Source organism: Corvus moneduloides, chromosome 7 (genome assembly GCF_009650955.1).
Source record: "Corvus moneduloides isolate bCorMon1 chromosome 7, bCorMon1.pri, whole genome shotgun sequence".
Taxonomy (NCBI): Eukaryota; Metazoa; Chordata; class Aves; order Passeriformes; family Corvidae; genus Corvus; species Corvus moneduloides.
The window spans coordinates 18,343,123-18,358,517 of NC_045482.1; the positions used below are offsets into that span (position 1 = coordinate 18,343,123).

Consider the following 15,395-nt stretch of genomic DNA (forward strand, 5'->3'; position numbering starts at 1 on the left):
TAAAAACAAAAAAAGGAAAAGAAAATTTGTATCTGATTTTGTAAACATTCTCTCAATTGGATGCAAATACTCACTCACTTTGGATGTCCAGTTCTGAATCTGCCTTCATGAGCTCTTTGCTGTTTTTCATCATCCATTCCAGCAGACACCTCAGAGCTCGCTTCTTACAATTCAGAGCATTTTAAACCCTGGAAGAGGAAAATGCAGGTACCTTTTGGGGATTAAGAAAACATCAACATCCATGCATGGAGATATGAAGCCCAAGAGAAAGAAAAGCCAGGAAATCAAGGGGCAGCTCTAAGCACTGGTATTTTGTGCCACTTGCAGAGTCAGCCCTGGAGGGAGGGTGTAGCAGTTGCAGCACTGCCAGGGATATGTGTGTGGATGGAGGGCAGTGTGTCCAGCTCCTGCCATGCAAATCTAGACATACTGGTACTTAAATATGGTTGGCTTTAACAGACTTGTAAGAAAACCCTAAGTGAACATAACATGGCTCCTTTCCAAAGAGCATTTCCTGAGGCATAGCTGCCTGAGACAATCTGATTTTACACATTGCTGTGCATGGTCTTCTAGCTGCATGTTAGTAAAACATGAAAAAAAAAAGCTCAGCTTTGTAAAGTACTGGGGGTGTGTGTGAAAATGTAAGCACAATTTTGTTTATAATGCATTATCACCAAGATAGGGAGTAGTCACATTAAAAGTGATAAAAACAAGATGGAAAACTAGATCTTGCTGAGAATTTTTTTTTACAAGTTCACTCACTGTTGCTTTAACCAGCAGTGCTGGTGCAGCAAAAGGATTCCTAATCAGTCACTAATGCATGATTGTTTAATTTTAATGGGCATGATCAATACCATCCGCTCCTTCTTTAAATGCTAATGAACACTTTAATACAACAGATGTGGACAAACAGTACATTGCAGATTAAAATGAGGCACAGCACTAAATAGCTTACAAACAGCAGAGGAATCCTGCTGGACATCTTGACAAACAACCACAGGCAGCTGATAAATCTTGAATTGCCACCACCAGGCCACAGTGTCTCAGGCTTGGACAGCTACACTGCCATCCTGATCACCCCAGAAGAGAAAGGTGCCCTTCCAAACCCTTGCAATTTCTTTCTTAGGATTTGTGCAGGCCCAGCTGTGATTCCTGAGATGCATATCCAAATTTTAATAACACAAGCACATTTCTAGCAACTACTCTCAGGTGCAGTTACTATTAGTTGGTATCCTCCAACCCATTTTGGTCATGGCAAGAAATGTCAGGGGAGGATCCCCAACCTTTACAAAATCCCAGTCCCCTCCTAAGTTGTGACAGAGAAACATCCAGTACTAGATTGTCCATGTCACCCAAATTAGTTGTCAGGCTCAGTAAACCAGGGCCAGAAGCTGGGTTACTAACTAGCTTTCAGCCAGTTTGAAGCAACAAGAAAATGGCAAATGTTGTTACCACAGGGCATCACATGCAGCTGAATTCACTTCAAGGTAAAGCTTCTCTTTTTTTCTGCTCTTAACTGTTGTCCGAGGTAAAGGCACTTCAGTGAGAGAGATGCAATTCCTGACACTTGGTGTCATTTGTGTCTTGCTCCATTGGTTTTGGTGGACCCTGTCCTGAATTCATGAAATGTGAGTCCCAGTTCTGGTAGGTATTGGAAACTCACCCCAGGGCACAGCCCTCACTGGGGCTGGTGGCAATCAGAGGAAGGAGAGTTGCATGTGCCCACAGGAGTGGCCTTTGTGTGGAGCAGGGAATTTAGAACATCCAGTGACAGGGCTATGGTGATGCCCCCTCACCCTGAGCAGGTGACATGCCAGCAGCTCTGCCAGCATTGCTCACAATGGTGTGCCAGCGAGTACCATCTGGGATGGATGGTGTGCAGCACCCTGTTCAAAGGCATCTCTAATTCACAGTTCCTTGGCTTTCAGAGTGTACCATGCATTGCTTTGGGTTCAGCTTCCTTTATCTCTTTCTTCCTTTTTTCTTCTCTTGCATCTTGTGAAACCCAAAATTTTTTTTCTCCTTTTTAATTGTGTGAAATCAACTTGGAGTGAAAAGGCCACGAAGAAACTTTCTGACGCCAACTGAGTCTAAGCTGTGTCTTTGTTCTCAGCAGAGCTAAAGACCACATTAATCAGAAACTTTGCTGACCTTGTCTTTACTACCTGAAGACTGAAAGACAAAAGCGACACAGTCTGGCCATTTAAAAATTCAATTAAAAAATACCAGCTGCACAGGGATAAATATTATCATAGACCTCAGTGGGGTTAGTTGTAACTATGATAAAAGGCAATGCCTTCTTCTCACTCTATTTTAATTTTTTTTCACCAAAAGAATAAAGCGTAGTTTTTGATTCTCCTTCTGATTAAGACAACTGTGTATGTGACAGAGTGTGCTCAGTGGTGTTGGGTAGCTAATGTTGCGGCTTTTAATAAGGAACAAAGTAAGAAATTCCTGAGAAGGGATGGCAAGCTGAAAGTGGAGAAGTGAAGCTATTAAAGTGGACCTGAAGAAAAATGTCCCTGTGTCCCTTTTTTTCAGATTATGCTGGTCTGATAAAAATACTACCTCTTCCTAAAGCCCTGGCAGAAGCAGAATAGACAAGGGGCGAGGAGACCCTGCTCAGAGCTGGACTCAGCATCTAGAGGCAAAGTGAGGTGAGGAGAGAGGTAACAGCACAACTCTCCTAAGGATGAAACGGAGAGCCTTTCATTGTGGCACCTGGCTGTGCCTTACGGATTTTATTTTTGAAATATTAAGCAAATGAGTGGATATCCAGTCAGCTGAGAACACAAGCAGCCAAACAGAGGGGAGAAAATCAAATAAAATCCCTTGGTGCTGACAGTGACAGGAGGAGAGGTGGCAGCTCCCCCTGTGCACTGCCAGGCCACAGCCAGACGGGTACCGACTTTGGTGCAGCAAATTTAATAGGAGCAGGCATATCTTCTCTGGGTTGAACGTTCAGTTAAATAAAGGGCCAAATTCCTCTCAGAACATCCTCCGGCCCCGCCAGCTCCCCCTGGCTCTGTCCTTTCCCGGCTTGCCGGCGGCCTGCCTGTGGGGTTTCCTTGTGTGCTGCACCTTTATCCACCCGCCCTCGCTGGCTCTGCTCTGCCCTTCGCCCCTCCTGGGCTCGCTGTCACTCTGTGGGGGCATGCCAGGGATGGCCGTGGGCTGCGGAGGGGTGCGCGGGTACCTGCGGTGCTGGGAGGCCGGGGGGGCCGCTGGCAAAGAAGTCCTGCTGGGTCTCCCCGCGTGCCGAGGGGGCACTGGGGAGCTGGTCCCACTGCGCCGCCCGTCCGAGGAGCTGCGGGAGGTAGCGCTGTGCGAGGCATTTCTGCCTTTGCCCGCAGACCTGTCCCTCTCCGAAGGGGTGTCAGAGGCTGTGCTGGAGGCGCTGCTACCTTTTGAGTTCAAGTGCAGATTTGAAAGGTTTCTCATCAAACTGTGTGACAGGGGAGAGGAATTCCTCGAGTGGCTGATGGATGTGAGCTGGTGACTGACCGGAGCACGTGTCCTCCTGACGGCAGCAGCGTAGGAGTCCTGGCTGCGAAGGTAGGGCAGGTAATGGGTGACTGTGGTCGGGCTGTGGGGGTGGCCGTGCTGGAGAGAAATGGCTTTTGCTATCTGGTGCATGCGCAGTGTCTGCATCCACTGACTGTCAGTGCCTGGCAGGGAAATGGAAACAGAGTCAGCTTTCTGTAATCGATGGAAAACAGCTCTCAGGTTTACCGAAGGTGTGAGGTTAGGTACCAGCGTTTCTCTCGGAAGAACCTCAAACCACCCTTCCCCTCCTAGCCTTGCAGCAAATAGTCCTAGGTTTGAGTATGTTCAGTGTTATGGTTGAACATAATGCTGGGCTTTTAAAATAGCAAGTGATACAGATATTTCTGATGCCACTGCAGATTATGGAGCTTAGACCAGAATACACTTACTGAGCCATCAACTTGGCTCTTCAGGTGGGTTCCCACTCCCAGGTGCCTCCTGGGCTTTTGAACCCAACCTGGTTTTAAACATGCCCTATGATGCTCTTAGCAACCTCAGCAGATTTCTCCACAGCTTTCATTACAGAAGAGCCTGGAGACCTCCAGAGCAGGCACAGACATCACCCCAAGGTACCAGTACTGCTGCAACATTGCCTTCCAGCTGCATCTCTCCCATCCAGCACAGTCGTGCTGTTCGCAGCCCAGCACAGAGAGGAAGCGGTGCAGAGCCAGTGCAAATCCCAGCTGTGGCAGCCACGTTCACCTCCTCTGGCTCCAATTTCTTTTCAAACTACTATACACCACAAAAACCAGAGCTACTTCAGTTGTTGCTGCTACTACAAATTCGGAATTCAATCCACTTGGCATCCAGCTTCATGCAGAAAACCCACTCTGTATGTGGAAAAGCCAGTGAGGCATCAGGCTTCAGCCAGCCTGGCTCAGACAGTGCTTAACTGTGAGCAACTCAGGGTATTACAGTTCCCTCTACATCTACTGTCACAGCCCTGGGGTCGTAACAAAAGTTGTAGCTTTCAGAGATCAGACTGAAGTGGTTTTGAAAGTCAGTCCTGTGGTTTCCATGAAAGCCTTTAGCAAATACAATAGCTGTAAATTTTCCATTTGAACTGCAAGGGCTGCCTGGTTTGCTACTTCGTGGGTAGAGCAGAGAACAGGAATTCCTCTTATCTGAGGCCACAGCTCTGGCCAAAGATCCATAGGGAGCAGGTAAAATAATTTTGTTCTAGAGAGATTTGAATGATTTGTCGTTAAAGATTGGTAATATCATTCCAACAGGAAAGCATAACCCTTGCTGCCTCTTGCTGGAACACTTCACTGACCATGGGGAGTTTTGTGGGAGCTGGATAGCGGCTCTGTCCTCATTAGGATTGCTCCTGTTAAAATGTAATGGATGATCTCTTCCACTCCTCTTTTCCCCAGACTTTGTTTGAATCCAAAGAGATTTAAATCACTTCAACTTATTGTCAAGTATGTCAAAAGGAAACTGTCTTTCCTGTCATAGTGTGTGTGACACCGACACAGCAGATAGGTCCACCTGCACTTAGAGGTGAACCTTCTTTCAGAGAAAGACAGATGGGAATTGTCTCCTCTGCTTCTTAACCTCCTTGAAAGTCATGGTTTCAAAAGAAACATGCATGCCAAAGTGTACTTGCTAGACAGTATCGCCTCTGTCGTTCCCCCGTGCCCTCCTACCAAGGATGTGGATGTAAATCACAGACCTCATAAACCTGGAAACAGCAGGCTCAGGACTCGAGTTTGGGTTTTCATCTGTTACCAACACTCAGGTGGCCATCACAGACCCCATGGGACCAGTGCTGATCTCCCTGAGCAAGGGGCTCCCTTCAGACTGTTCAGTCCTTGCTCCTTACAGCCAACAGCAGTTGCCAGGCCAGGATCCAGCTGCCCAGCAAGGATCTCCCAGTGTGCCCTGTGGGGCTGCCTCTCATGGGTTGGAGGGCTTCTCCCTCACATGGTCTCTGAGCCACCAACTCTGTACACTGAGTGAAGTGCTCTGTGTGGTAGCCCACAGAGGTAGTACCTTCACTGCCGGTTATTTTAGCCTATTAGACAGGTATTACCCTTACCTCTGTGCTTGGATTTGGTGGTCTTTTAAAACTGGGATAGGTGGTCCGGTAAAGAAGACAGGCCAGAAGGTTTGCTAGAGCTGAGGCACAGCTTTCGTGCTGGCTGGTAACCCACCTGCTCTGAACTGTGCCTATTCAATTGGCTGCTGACAATACATTAGTGCCTCCATGTAACTCCTCCAGTGTGCCAAAGGGACAGACAAGCTCTCCCACCACTCACTGAAAAAAAGCAACCATTTCGGCTTACAGCGGCCAAGCCAACCTGTGAAGATACACACCACACTTTGGTATGGCTGCAGGGTTCATCACCCCAAAACCAGGGTAACCTCTATCTGCAAAGCTATCTGCAGTAAAGATGTGTCTTCTAGGACACTCTCTAGGTGCCATTAGCGTTACAAGACGTAATTGTGTTGCAAATGGATCACAATTGCTTAGGAATAAGCACACCCATTTTAGATGTGTCTGTAGTCCAAGTCCAGCACCTCTGGCTTCACAAGGCCATTCTTCTACAGTTGCCAGTAGTGTACAAAATTGAGAAGTTCTTCCTCTGTTCACTGGCATCTTGTTCCAGCTCCTGTACTGCCCCTCAGGTGTCCCAACCCAAACACTTCCGAGAAAAACAGCTTGGCTACCAAACACTTTTACAAAAACAACAGCATATCTTAAAGGCAGAACTGTGCTAGAGTCAACTGAGCCAAGTGTGAATCTGTCAGCAGCATACATTAATTAGGAAATGAAAACTGGAAAAGTGGAAATTGTAAAGCCCACTGCATTATTAAATGTATCTCACTGAACAAATCAAGCCCCAGAACCCATAACAAACACCATTCCAGAAGTCAGATAATGATGAGCTAGGGCTGGCTCAAATGGGCAAGCTGAGCTGTGGAAGAAGAATGCAGTGGGAAGATTTCCACAATTCCTCACAGAAGAGCAGGATGTCAGGAGCACTTGTGTCTGCCAGGCTGGCAGTATGGTACCTGTCAAAACAGCCTATCATCCACAGGGGACTTTTTGGCACCCCACATGCAGCTTCTGAGGCTACAGCCTCAGTGTGTGTGTCCCCCTGCAAGAGCACTGGCCAGAGCAAGAGCAATCTGCACCCACACATCTCTAACAGGAGGTGCCCTTTATCCAAGCCCATCCATGCAAAGCTGTGTGCTGGGTGGCTAAGGGTGGGAGGGAAGAGCTGGCCGAAGCACTCCAGTTGAGTTTGAGCTTATCACCATGGACTGCTTCCAGCCTGCTTCCTATAGGAGCATACAGGTCATTCCCCTTATCCTTCAGAGACAGGTAACAGACAGCCCTACCAGAGGGAAAAATGGATCTGACGGCCACCAATGTAAGCAAGTTATTCAGGGACATCAAGACTGGAGGCAGCCTGGGCTGCAATGATCATTGGTAGAGTTTGCAGTTCTGAGGGACATGGGTCAGGTAACGTTAGGCTCACGAACTTTAGAAAAACAGACTTCCAGCTCCTCAAGGACATAGTCAATAGAATCCCCTGGGGACAAGGGAGTGGAACAGAGCTAGCAGATCTTTAAGGAAGTCTTCCATAGAGTGCAAGAGCTCTCCAGGAGCAAGAAATTGGGCAATGAAGGCAAGAGACTGGTGTGTCTGAGTAGAGAACTGCTGGTCAAAGTCAAGGAAAAGAAGCGAAAGCACAGCAAGTGGAAACAAGGACAGGCAACCTGGGAAAAGTATAGACCTGAAGTTTGGTTGTATAGGGATGTATTGAGGAAGGCCAAAACAATGCTGGAACTGAACCTGGCAAGGGATGCAAAGAATAACAAGAAGGGTTTCTACAGCTATGTTAACAAAATAAGAAGATCAAAGAAGCTGTATCCCCCTGATAAACAGCACTGGAAAACTGGTGACAACAGATGGGGAGAAGGCTTTGCCTCAATCTTCAATGGCAGCCTCTCTTCCCACTCCTATCAAGTCAATGGATAGCAGGATGAGGACTGGAGAAGCAAAATGCTTCCTGATCTTAAAATGATTCCTGTCAGTGGACAAGGGAAGAGCTACAGATGTCATTTATCTGGATTTCTGTAAAGCCTTTGACATGATCACCCCCAACATCCTCTCTCAATTGGACGGAGATGGATTTGCTGAGTAGACTCTTAGGTGGATAAGGAATTGGTTGAATGGTTGCATGCAGAGGTCAATGGCTCAGAGTCCTGGTATACATCAGTGACAAGTGATGGCCCTCAGGGGTTCATATTGGGACCAGTGTTATTTATTATCTTCATCACTGACATACAGAGGGGTCGAGGGCACCCTCAGCATGCCTGCAGGTGACACCAAGCTGAGTGGGGCAGTTGATGTGCCCACTTTTTGCTGTTCTCCCCATATACACCCTGCCTATGTCAGCAATAAAGTTCATACGTGTTGACTCACCTGAGTCGGATCTGCTCCGTGAATTCCCCTCCGAGTTGGAGTGTGAGGTCTGTATTATGAGCTGTACTGCCTCAACCTCGTCCTGTGCTTTCATCTTGCTCCAGCAGATAGCTTGGATGTGCCTTGTGCTTTTGGGAGCTCTAACATCACTCTGCTCAGGAAGGACACAAGTGTGAGGATGTAACAACACACAACACACTAAGCTCCCCTATGAGGGGACTTCCACTAGTGCCTGGGTGGCAGCAGTGCTTTCAATATAGAGTCTGTCTTGCAAAACCACTTAGCTAGTTCTCAAATATTTTTAGACTCTAGATAATTTTGGCTGGTACTTGTGATTATGCTAAAAATGTGGTAGTGAATAACTGCATCAATTCTTGTACCCTGTGGAGGAAAGATCTGAAGGCCTTCCTCTAGAAACACAAAAATACATTTTACTAGTTCTATTAATGTGAGCATCAACTGTGCACTGCTTTCTGCTAAAAGAGGTAGGACTAAGCAGGTCTTTTTGCAGAGGGACCCCCAACAAAATTTTCCTGGAGTATCAAGCTCTTCAGTCTGCTGTTAAGGACCTATGAATCCTGTGAGAAACTTCAGCCTGAAAAAAACTACTTCGGCACTTCTGAGACAAGCAAGGCCCAGGATTTCCCCATCTCTCCATCACTGCCTGAATCCTTGCTCAGGACAGAGCTGGAATCTCATTTACTAACCTTCTTCTGACACACAGTAAGTCTTTATAAAATACTTACAATCACTTTTGTAAGTAACTGCAAACTCTTTTTACAAAGCTAATTTCTATCACATCAAATTGTATTCAGGATTTTATTTTATCTTATCTTATTCTTGATTTCTCATTTTCTATCTTCTCCTGTTGCTTCTCTGCTCTCCTAATTAGCACATCATTGAAAAGATAAAAACCAGCTTCTTTAAATAATGCAAACATCACTGACCATTACACTTCAAGCAAAAGGAGCTTTCATCCTTGAGAACAAGAGCCATCGCAGGCCGCAGTCTGAGGCCATTGCCTCTGTAAACTTCATTCAGCTTTTGCTCTGGACTTTATATTTTACAATTAATTACAGGTTGCTGAGACTTGATTACAGGATATAACAAAGCCAGAGGATGTTATTTCCACACCTCCTGTGTAGGTTTTATCTTGGATCAACTATTTTATTTGTTTCTTAGATCTTACCTCATATGTAACAACACATTCTACAGACTGGTGTTCTTCTATGCCCACAATCCATTTCTCCATTACAAACGGTGGCTGGAAAAAACATGGTGGGAGTTTTATAAGGTGCTCTTCACTGCCCCACTTGTTTCTAAATCGCCCAAAAGGTATTTACAGCATTTGCCTCTTTTCATTCATTCCTATATTGTTAACATCAATACTTATCTTAACATTTTATGAGACAAAGCGATATATTTTTGAAATATTTACTTCCCTGTTTACAAAAGGAAACTGAGAAGAGATTTCCATACATAACACACAGCAGATGAGACAACATGGAATTTTTTTGTGGGGGCATAAACCTTTTTCAATTTCATGCATGTACACTTTTTTTCCTGCTAGATCTACAGAGGAAAACATGAACAAATATCTATAGATTCTCAGAGATATTCCTTGACAAATATAAAAAGGTTGAAGTATGTGAAAAGGTAATGGTACTGTATGTAGCTGTTAGTTTATTTAACTTCACAGCTTTTTTAAAGGAAAAATTGAAATGTCCAAGATTAAAATTAGACAGAAAACTAATATAGTAATAGCAACAGTAATAATAATAATAACCAAAAAAACCCCACAAGTGTTGTTACAGAAATCAGTAATTATAAAAATAGTATTAGCATTAATTAAATATTAGAATCTTCTTTGGCAAATATACCTATATCATATTTTCCTTAAAATTTTTACTGTTGACAATCTGCTTTTTCATTTTTTTCCTTCAGAAAAAATAACTAAAGGCTTCCCCCCCAATTTTGCCCCAAAAACTCACAGCTAAAAGCACTCAAGAGTTCGGGTGTTTTTACCAGTGCACATTAGAGCAGCATTCTAATTGGCAATCAAGCTGTATATTTTTTCACTTAGAACTTTATTTTGTTAGCTATTATCAAGGGGAGCATATTAATAAAAACAAACAATTAAAATAATAGCTAACAAAATGCCTTCTGTGTTAACAAAACTTCTGTTCCTTAGGAAAAAGCAGTCTAAATGCTTACTGGTAAATATTTACAGGCAGGTTCTGAAACAGGGTAAAATGCCCAGTGACAATGAATTGCAGATGTTCAGTGCTGTACTTTCTGCAATGGGTTTCAGTCTTTGCAATCCACTGTTGCATGAAAGAGAGAGTTTTAGAACCAGGTAAAATTTCTAAAACCGTGCCAAAAAGAAGAAAAAAAAAAAAAAGAAAAAAGCCAACAAAACGCCCCCGACAAATTACATGAAGTTTCTGGAACATTTAAATTGGTTTCCTCTCTTGAAAAATCAAGCAATTTTTTGAACATTCTTTTCTTCAAAAGGGGTAATAAATTCAGAGGATACAACATGGAATTAAAACAAGAAAATATAAATTAGTTCCTTCTCTTATTTGTCTATTGTTAACATTATTGTCAGCTTAAAGGAAAACCAAAATACCTAACTCCTATTATGACACAATTCTATTTAAAATGTGCATTTTATTTAAAAGCTGTCAAGAGATTGAGCTTCTGCAAGCACAAAAGTCAACTGCTGTGGTATTTTATGTCTTTGTTTGAGATCTGTGAATTTGTGAAAGCTTTAAGACTGTAAATACCTTCGTCATCTTTAAAATCTCTACATCAGGTAGGTTAGTGTTGAATGTCACATCTTTTATGTAGGTTATTGCAATTTCATCCCCGTCCATCTCCATGTACATTTTCCATTTACAATCCTATGAATAATAAAAAAAAAAGAATGTTGGATTGTTAGAATACAAATAGGAAAAAAAAACCCCAACAACAAAACCCAAAATGAAACAAAACTGAAAGCTGAAGCAACCTGAAATCTAATCCTCAATATATGAAGGGAAAAAACAACGCAGCAAGAAAGTTAAGGAACATATACATGTTTTAGGATATGCATGTTTGCAGTACAGTGTTGATAATGGAAAACCCTCAGTCTTCTTGTTCCCTCTTCTCTTAGCTCAACCTGTGAGGCAGCAGCCACGCTGACAGGTCTGATGTCTTCCAAGGTGTGGTGTCCCTGAATGACCTCATTCAGACAGACAGCCTGTTGCAGCACGTGGCTTGGGAGCTCTGCACACCCACCCTGGGGCAGTGGGGGACAGGCAGTGGTGGGAGCCATCACTTGGGGTCACAGCCAGTGCTGGCAGCCAGCCCCAAGGATATCATCTTGGTGAACCCCAGAATAAATGACCAGAGTCTGTGCAACATCTTCAAGACAATCACTCAAATAATGGGCAAAAGGATGAGCTTGTTCTTATAACTCAGTTATTTTAGATACCGAGAGCCCAGTGAGGCACTGAGCATCCTCAACTTGCGCTTGCCTCCAATTGCACTATTAATTATAAACAAGCTCAGCTTAGAAAATAATCACAGCGAGTCTAATAAACCAAAGCAATAAAAGGTATCCTTAATTCCCTGAGCTGAACAGGGGACCAACATCCCACACTTTGCACAGGTGTGAGCCTGCAGAAAGTGACAGCTGGCAGCATCCTGCAGGACATCCCACACAGACTGAGTGCTGGAGCTGGGGTTCGTGTCTGTGGCCAGGGAGGCTCCCACTGGGGACCAGAGACTGCTTGTCCATGGTGCAAACCAGACAACATTTGCTGGTCTGCCCAGCAGGTGCTTTGGGGATGAGGTACTGTGCAGTGCACTGAGCTCCTTCAAAAATCAGTCCCCTGAGGGACCACAGGGCTACAGTGAAGCAGAGTGTCTCTATCTTCATACAGGAAGGAGGGAATCTTCCCTTCATGGAGACAGGAGCTCCTCCAGACATGCCAGGGGTTCAGTAGGGTCTGTGTCTGCCACAGGCCACCTGTAAGGCAGGTGTGGGCTCAGTGCATGCAGGAGGCAGTCTTCACCTTGGTTTTGCTCAGAAAATGCAAAAACTTTCAGTGGGGACACAGATGGACACTTCGGGCTGCAGGCTTGTGTAAGGAGCTATCTGCAAAGACAAACGTCCAGCAGCCTAAAAAGCATCCGTTCACACAGGTGATTTCTGCTGGTGTCTGCACGTGTATCTCTCATAAATGTAATGTAGGAGCTCAGCCCTCAGAAGGCTCAAAGCTTTCCATCATGCATTGAATTGGTAATTCCAAGATAAAAGTAAACTGAAATATAATCATTTCTGAACTGCAACAAGAAATTATGTTTATGACAGCATTTGGCCCTGTGTGTCCATCTGTCCCCATTGAAGGCTTCCACATTTTACAAGCAGAGAGGGCGTGTGAGTTGGTTTTCGCACTACCCTGGTGTGAGTTTGAGCGATGGGAACTGCAGTTCAGTGGTCAGGGCATCAGCCAAGACTCAGAGGCACCAAGTTCAGTTCCCAGTTCTGCTACTGGCTTCCTGTGCAACCTGATCAGGTGCCAGAGTCACGCTGTGCCTACATTTCCTAATCACGGACTGTATCTCTTTGCATGTCTCTTTTCTGTCCTGCTTTTTGCATTTGTGAGCTGACCCAGGGTAATGCCTGTCCTGTCCCAGGCAGTTCAGCACTGTGCACTGGCCCTGACATTGGCTGAGCAGGCCACGTGCTTTGAAACAGCAACAGCAAAGCAAGTTGTCTCTGACTCCTCCTCATCTCTCGAACTGTGCTCCTCTCCTTGCCCACAACGTTCTTGCTGCCAGACTTTTTTACAGGACATTCGTGCTTCTGCCAATCAAACCTGAGGTTAGAGACAAGATGCTTGATGACATTTCTAAGTTTTATGAAAACACCTGAGCCAAGAAAAGAAAAAAATATTGACATAAAGTACTATCCTCCAGTTAGTTCAGCACATCTGCCATCTCTGAATAGCACCAGTGCCAAGCACCTGAGAGCTAGAGCTGCACCTTGTGCCAGGGCTCCCAAGCCCTCCTGACTCAGGACTTCGTGCTGTTGACTCACATTTCCCTGCAGACTAGATATGACAAATATGATCTCATTTTAATAAACAAAATAAATCAACCTACCACTTCTAGAGAAAAGTCTGACAAGCATCCAAGGCCTGGCAGGGGGTGGGCACTGCCGCTGCCTATCCCCTTGCGAGATCTGCTGCACAGGCAGGATCCCTCTCCATGTGGTCACAGATCAGATTGCCCCACACAGGGGTGGGTGGATACTTGAGGCCTGCATAAACACTGCCTTCCTCAGCTCTGAACTGCATCTTCAGAGAAACTCTCCTGTCCCTCAAATCCAGTCCCCAAACCTTTGGTCCTCCTTGGAGCCCTCTCCAGCAACACTGTGCCGATACCAAGAGGGCAAGATACCATACTAGGATACCCACTCTGGTCCCTCAAAAATTCATGTCTCATTTTATTTGGAAAGGTTTTCATTCTGTGTTATTAGAAAATCATTACTGGAAAGGAGAAAGAGAGAATGAGAGAGAGAGAAGGAGGGTAAGAGGAAAGAAAGGGAAGGGGACATTAGGAGAAAAAAAATGAAAAGGAAGGAAGGAAGGAAGGAAGGAAGGAAGGAAGGAAGGAAGGAAGGAAGGAAGGAAGGAAGGAAGGAAGGAAGGAAGGAAGGAAGGAAGGAAGGAAGGAAGGAAGGGAAGGAAGGAAGGGAAGGAAGGAAGGAAGGGAAGGAAGGAAGGAAGGAAGGAAGGAAGGAAGGAAGGAAGGAAGGAAGGAAGGAAGGAAGGAAGGAAGGAAGGAAGGAAGGAAGGAAGGAAGGAAGGAAGGAAGGAAGGAAGGAAGGAAGGAAGGAAGGAAGGAAGGAAGGAAGGAAGGAAGGAAGGAAGGAAGGAAGGAAGGAAGGAAGGAAGGAAGGAAGGAAGGAAGGAAGGAAGGAAGGAAGGAAGGAAGGAAGGAAGGAAGGAAGGAAGGAAGGAAGGAAGGAAGGAAGGAAGGAAGGAAGGAAGGAAGGAAGGAAGGGAAGGAAGGAAGGGAAGGAAGGAAGGGAAGGAAGGGAAGGAAGGGAAGGAAGGGAAGGAAGGGAAGGAAGGGAAGGAAGGAAGGAAGGAAGGAAGGAAGGAAGGAAGGAAGGAAGGAAGGAAGGAAGGAAGGAAGGAAGGAAGGAAGGAAGGAAGGAAGGAAGGAAGGAAGGAAGGAAGGAAGGAAGGAAGGAAGGAAGGAAGGAAGGAAGGAAGGAAGGAAGGAAGGAAGGAAGGAAGGAAGGAAGGAAGGAAGGAAGGAAGGAAGGAAGGAAGGAAGGGAAGGAAGGGAAGGAAGGAAGGGAAGGAAGGAAGGGAAGGAAGGAAGGGAAGGAAGGGAAGGAAGGGAAGGAAGGGAAGGAAGGAAGGAAGGAAGGAAGGAAGGAAGGAAGGAAGGAAGGAAGGAAGGAAGGAAGGAAGGAAGGAAGGAAGGAAGGAAGGAAGGAAGGAAGGAAGGAAGGAAGGAAGGAAGGAAGGAAGGAAGGAAGGAAGGAAGGAAGGAAGGAAGGAAGGAAGGAAGGAAGGAAGGAAGGAAGGAAGGAAGGAAGGAAGGAAGGAAGGAAGGAAGGAAGGAAGGAAGGAAGGAAGGGAGGAAGGGAGGAAGGGAGGAAGGGAGGAAGGGAGGAAGGGAGGAAGGGAGGAAGGGAGGAAGGGAGGAAGGGAGGAAGGGAGGAAGGGAGGAAGGGAGGAAGGGAGGAAGGGAGGAATTCAGAAGGAAGGGAGGAATTCGGAAGGAAGGGAGGAATTCGGAAGGAATTCGGAATTCGGAATTCGGAAGGAAGGAAGGAAGGAAGGAAGGAAGGAAGGAAGGAAGGAAGGAAGGAATTCGGAAGGAAGGAAGGAAGGAAGGAAGGAAGGAAGGAAGGAAGGAAGGAAGGAAGGAAGGAAGGAAGGAAATAGAAAAGGCAGGAGGTAGGTGACTTTAGAATCAAGGCACTTAGCAAATGTCTAAGATAAGTAGGTGGCTACTTGTCTTACAAACCTAGTAACCATTTTGTTCAATAATGCAAGATTTGTGTGCTGCAGAAAGGGACATATTTCCCCATCTTCCAATGGAGTTTCAGGTTCTTGTAATAGGAGATGCTCACCCATTTAAGCAAAAATTTGACTAGAAAAACCAAGCATACGAATTTCAATTCTTTGATGAATGGTAGCCATAAGACTTCTTAGATCAAAACTACTTTTAGTGCCAGGCGTATGTGGGAAAATAATTTGGAAATGGCTTGTTCAAAGTGTCTGGTTGATAGATATGCTTACACAAGTCCTTCAAAGGGACTTCCTGGGACATCTTATCATTCAAGCATTAAAATACCTCCCAATATCTACCTGCTTGATTTTGATCTAAATAAAAAATTCCA

General features: G+C 45.2%; 1 protein-coding gene across 1 annotated transcript in view; it reads right to left on the bottom strand.

Moving 5' to 3' along the window:
• Positions 1–628: 628 nt before the first annotated feature.
• MAP3K20 (mitogen-activated protein kinase kinase kinase 20) overlaps positions 629–15,395 on the bottom strand; it is a 93,112-nt gene continuing 78,345 nt past the window's right edge. The window contains exons 17-20 of the mRNA XM_032114872.1: positions 10,771–10,887; positions 9,174–9,248; positions 7,985–8,135; positions 629–3,668 (exon numbers count right to left, since the gene is read on the bottom strand). Of these exons, the coding sequence (XP_031970763.1) occupies positions 2,989–3,668; positions 7,985–8,135; positions 9,174–9,248; positions 10,771–10,887 (1,023 nt within the window). The 3' untranslated portion in view covers positions 629–2,988. The remainder of the gene's footprint in view (positions 3,669–7,984; positions 8,136–9,173; positions 9,249–10,770; positions 10,888–15,395) is intronic.